The sequence below is a fragment of the Vigna radiata genome, chromosome 1 (genome assembly GCF_000741045.1).
Source record: "Vigna radiata var. radiata cultivar VC1973A chromosome 1, Vradiata_ver6, whole genome shotgun sequence".
In the NCBI taxonomy this organism is placed as follows: domain Eukaryota; kingdom Viridiplantae; phylum Streptophyta; class Magnoliopsida; order Fabales; family Fabaceae; genus Vigna; species Vigna radiata.
The window spans coordinates 33,110,040-33,114,756 of NC_028351.1; the positions used below are offsets into that span (position 1 = coordinate 33,110,040).

Genomic DNA, 4,717 nt, shown 5'->3' on the forward strand with positions numbered 1-4,717 from the left:
TTTCAATCTATCTAAATGTGTGGCTCATTATTGCTTACCTACTACGTTTTAATTCACAATTTCCCTCTATACTTTCTCAATATGATTAAAGGCATACCCAAATTCTCAATATTATTTCCCCCAACTCAACAAACACATTTAATTATTTTAATTTATTTGCTAGGGAGACAGAAAATATTTTAATCCTCTTTTTTTATACCTTATATTCTCACACGTTCCTTCTTTTCAACTATGTCATGAAAACAAACTCATTTGCTTTCCTAAGATTCAAACACTATCTTCTGTAGCTTTTGGAATATCAAAATCTAAAACATCATTTCATTACAGGAAGTGTAAAACAACTTTTATATTGCTAAAATTAAAAGCTCCCACAACAATTCCTTTCACTTGTCATGTGACTACACAACATACATAGTTGAAAAGAAACATCAGTAGGTTGAAAATAAATGAAGAGACTAAAAATACATAAAACCTAGTACAACAACAACAACAACCTTAAATTAAACAGCATTCATGAATCACATCAGAATGCATAATTGGACATTTAAGTCGCCCCTTCAATAATATGAGTAGAAGAGCTACTTCAATAGTTGCTCATTCATGCTTCCAAAAGAAAATCCTTATCTTTCTCCAACCTCGCCATAGCCTCAGGCTCCAAGGTTAATTCCACATCAATGCTCCTTCCTCCATTCTTCCCTGGATACAAGTAAATCATCCCATCAAACTTGTTATTAGTTCCACTTCTCACATTCTCTGCCTTACCCCAACCAAAATCAATGTCGTAAACCTTAAACCTAGGTGAGCTTCCAACGGCCACACAATTCACCCCAGCATCTTTGAATTGGAAAATCTTCGGTGCACTCTCCCACTCCTTATTACGTGCATCGATAGCCTTCGCATTATGATCTTCAATGGCCTTCTGGACCAATGAAGCACCGAATTGCGGCGGATGAGCCGCTAAAAGCCCAGCCGCCGTAACGGTGAATATAGCCTGAATTAGGTTTCCGAAGTAATTCTCCGGCATCGGTGGGTCGACCCGCTTCCGGCAGTCAGCGAAGACGGTGAAAACAGTGTAGTCCTCCGGCTTCAGGTTACGTGCATGGCTTACATGGCGCCAGACATGGGAGGAAAGAGCTTGAAATGTTGAGAACGGTTTTGAGCCGTCCGATGGAGGGTTCTCGTTGACCGTTGACTTGATCTTGTCGATCTTTGACTCCGAGAATTTGAATATCCTTTCCCTAAGAGTTGGAGTGGGCTTTGCATCACCGTTGGAAGTTGGTTGGCCGTTGGGCTCCGGCAGGGAGAGGTCCAGCTTCACTCTCGTGTTCCGGGCCTTGGTCCGGTCCAGGAACGGTGGTGCTGACGTGGAGGGTGACCCATTGCAAATCTCGGCCCACGATGTCATGAATTGCCACGTGGCAGTCCCATCCAATACAGCATGGTTGAATGCCAGGCCCATCGCAAGCCCATCTTTCAGCTTCGTTAACTATGGATAAAATAAAAATACTCGAAATGAAAACAAAAATCGAAAAAATATTATAATTATATTGCATTGGGAGTAAATGTGATAGGTAATGAGTGGGGTGGACTATAATGGCAGAACGTGGAGGTTTAAAGTGTTTCTCAGAAAATTAACAATAAATTGTTCACCTACACTTGTGGATAATGATGATATATACTTATTATTTATCAAAACATATTTAATTTCAACTGTTAGATTGATTTTAGTTTAATTATGCAGTCACTCATATTAATTAGAGGATGTACAATGGATGGTTTCATTAGACTCTAAGGTTTAATTCTACTTTTAAGTAGGGTCTATAATGTCACATGCCATTTTCAAATCATTATTGTAGGTCTCACAAGTGTTTTTTTTTTTTTTTTCTAAAAAATGAAACTTTGTAAAACCCATATATTTTTTAATCTTTTCATTTTCAGTATTTTGTAGAAGACTTAAATTTTGCAGATTACAGTAAAACAAGGTTTTAAGAAAAATGAAAGACCTATACAACATCTATAGATTACATTTCAGATTCAGTAAAAATGGTAGCTTATACTGTGATCAATGAAGTATAAAGTAGAATGATTTGATGAAGAAGATAACGAAATGAACATGCATGAAGGAAATGAATGAAATTACCTGAACTGCGAGCAAGGGTCTATGCATGCCTTCCAAGTTCAAGACAGCAGTGTAAGGTATGAGGTCCTTGAGATTGGTGGAACTTTCAGCAACAGTAAGTTGATCCACAGCAATCTCATCAGCAACAGCTTCAACAACCTCCACACCAAGCATGTCATCATCATACTCAACCCTGAACACACCCTCTTCATCTTTCCCTAACTTTCCAGCTAGTTGGTGGAACTCCTTGAGAACCACACCAAGCCCAAGCTTCAGCTTCTGAACCATGCCATCAAAGTCTTCCCCTTTGTAGAACAGTAGCTTCTGGTTGTAGTAGAAGGCCAAGTATGGAAGATCAAAAGTCACCAACTGGTACTCTTTTCTCCCAATCTTCTCCTCAGGTTGCACATAACTCTTGTTGGTGATTTTCAGGTTCAGAGATTCTTCCTTCTTCACCACCTCACCTGCCATTTTTTTTTTTCTTTTTCTGAGTTAGACAGAAACTTTGAATTGAATTTGAGCTGAGATGGTTTGATGTGTGAGAGCAGTGTTTTGTGAGTTCAGATGATTATTAATATAGAGAGCAGTGTTGTTGGGAAGCATTTATGGAATTCATGAAAGCGGTTGTGACCAATTAATAATGCTTATTGGGTTAGTAGATTGGTAGGATGTAATTATAGATGCAGAAATATTTGGTATCATAACAAAACTTTTACTTTCTTCAATTTTATAAATAATTCACAACACTTAATTAAGAGTTCCTTAATTTATATATAAAAATTTTCATTTTATGTTATTTATCATTCAATTATGTGCTTATTGAAAAATTATTAGTGCACCAGTTATTGTTACAAATTTCATTACAATTTTGACACTCAAAATTTAACAATTCACAATTTATCACTATAGAACAAATTTTTAACTCAACTATACTCCAAGAACTCTTTCTTTCACGTAATTTTTATCTAAACAATAAAAACTTAGAGTAATAATCTAAACACATGTTAATGATCACAAAATGTAAATATTCATTTTGAATTCTTTTTAGTTATATACACTAAGATAATAAAATATACACACAAAATCCTTAAAATGATTCAAGAAAAATATAAACCATTGTTTATTGTGCTTTAAACTATAATTTCTATGATAGTCAAAAAGATGAATAAAAAATAAAAAAAGAAAAAAAAAGAAAAAAAATTATAACTTTCTTTAAAGTAGTAATAATTTTTATAAAATAAAACTTGATTAATTTTGTTATTCTATTTATAATTTAATATTTTAATAATAAATAAATTTTCATTTATAAAGATTATTTCTGACGATATCAGAGGGGGTAATTTTCGAAGAGTATAACGCAGCGGAATTAAAACAATGAGAGCGGAAAGCGTGTTCGGTCACAGTTAAAATGAAATTGGTCCTTTTTAGCAAGAATAATTTTCTTTCAGAAAATTACTCAAACAGTTAATATGCGTAAGGTAAAATGAGTATAGGGAATAGAAAAATCACACGAGTATTTTTATACTGGTTCGATTTAACAAAATCTACGTTCAGTCGTTAATCACTTCCACTAAAAATAGTTTTACAAATTACAATTAAATGAACAGAATATAAAATTAAGAGAACCACTCTACCAACTTGAAGAGAACCGCTCCGGCAATCGACCAACGATTCGCGAGCTTCTCTTTTCACAAGACCAAGCAGAGTACCTTGCTAACTTGAAGAGAGTCTGCTCCGGCTATCGACACACGATACACGAGCCTCTCCTTTCACAAGACCAAGCAAGGGAACAATGAACAAAAGCTTTTCTGAGAACGTTCCTCTAACACACATTGTTCTAACAAGCTTTCTCAGTTCAAAAACGTTGCAATCTGAATTCTCAAAATCCAAATATATAGCCAAGCACACTGAATGCCAAAGGTCAGCTCCCAACTGTCATGAATAATCGATTATTGTAAGTGATAATCGATTATTCAAGTCCGTTACAGAGTTTTCAAAAAGTGATAATCGATTATATGAAGTGTTAATCGATTATTCAAGTATGNCTTGTGATAATCGATTATTGCTTCATGATAATCGATTATTCTAGTACAAAAACATGTGATAATCGATTATAGATTGACCATAATCGATTATACCAATAAGAATTACAATATTTCAATATTTTCCTACTATATTCAAAATCTACAAGTTACTTTTAAATATGGAAAATGTTACTTTGACAACACATATTTGACAACAATTTGCCAACGACACGTGTTGGTGTCTCATTTGTTGTTTTTAATGATTTTTTTAAATAGTTTAATTTTGTTATGGAGGGCATATTTGGAAACAAAAATGCTGAAAATGGGTTGGCGCCTTTCAGAAAGTGAAATTGTTTTCACTTCAAACCTTCGAAACTCTCTCACCAGTTTTTCGTTCTCCAAAACCTGTCGTTCCATCATCCAAGTGTTGCTTTGGTCTCGTGTGTGACGGTCCGCCATTGAAGAGTTGGAGGAAGAGAGACTTTGTGATTTATGTGCCCGTGTAATCGATTACAGACAGGTTGTAATCGAGTACCAGTGCTTGTGTACCAAAAGTCCAACGCTGCTCCCTGGC

General features: G+C 35.1%; 1 protein-coding gene across 1 annotated transcript; it reads right to left on the reverse strand.

Annotated features, from left to right (window-relative positions):
- Positions 1-296: 296 nt before the first annotated feature.
- On the reverse strand, positions 297-2,678 carry LOC106760771 (BAHD acyltransferase DCR). The gene is made up of 2 exons (XM_014644233.2): positions 2,141-2,678; positions 297-1,486 (listed from the first exon to the last, which is right to left on the reverse strand). The coding sequence occupies exons 1-2, from the start codon at positions 2,588-2,590 to the stop codon at positions 599-601; spliced, it is 1,338 nt and encodes a 445-aa protein (XP_014499719.1). The 5' UTR covers positions 2,591-2,678; the 3' UTR covers positions 297-598.
- Positions 2,679-4,717: the final 2,039 nt, after the last annotated feature.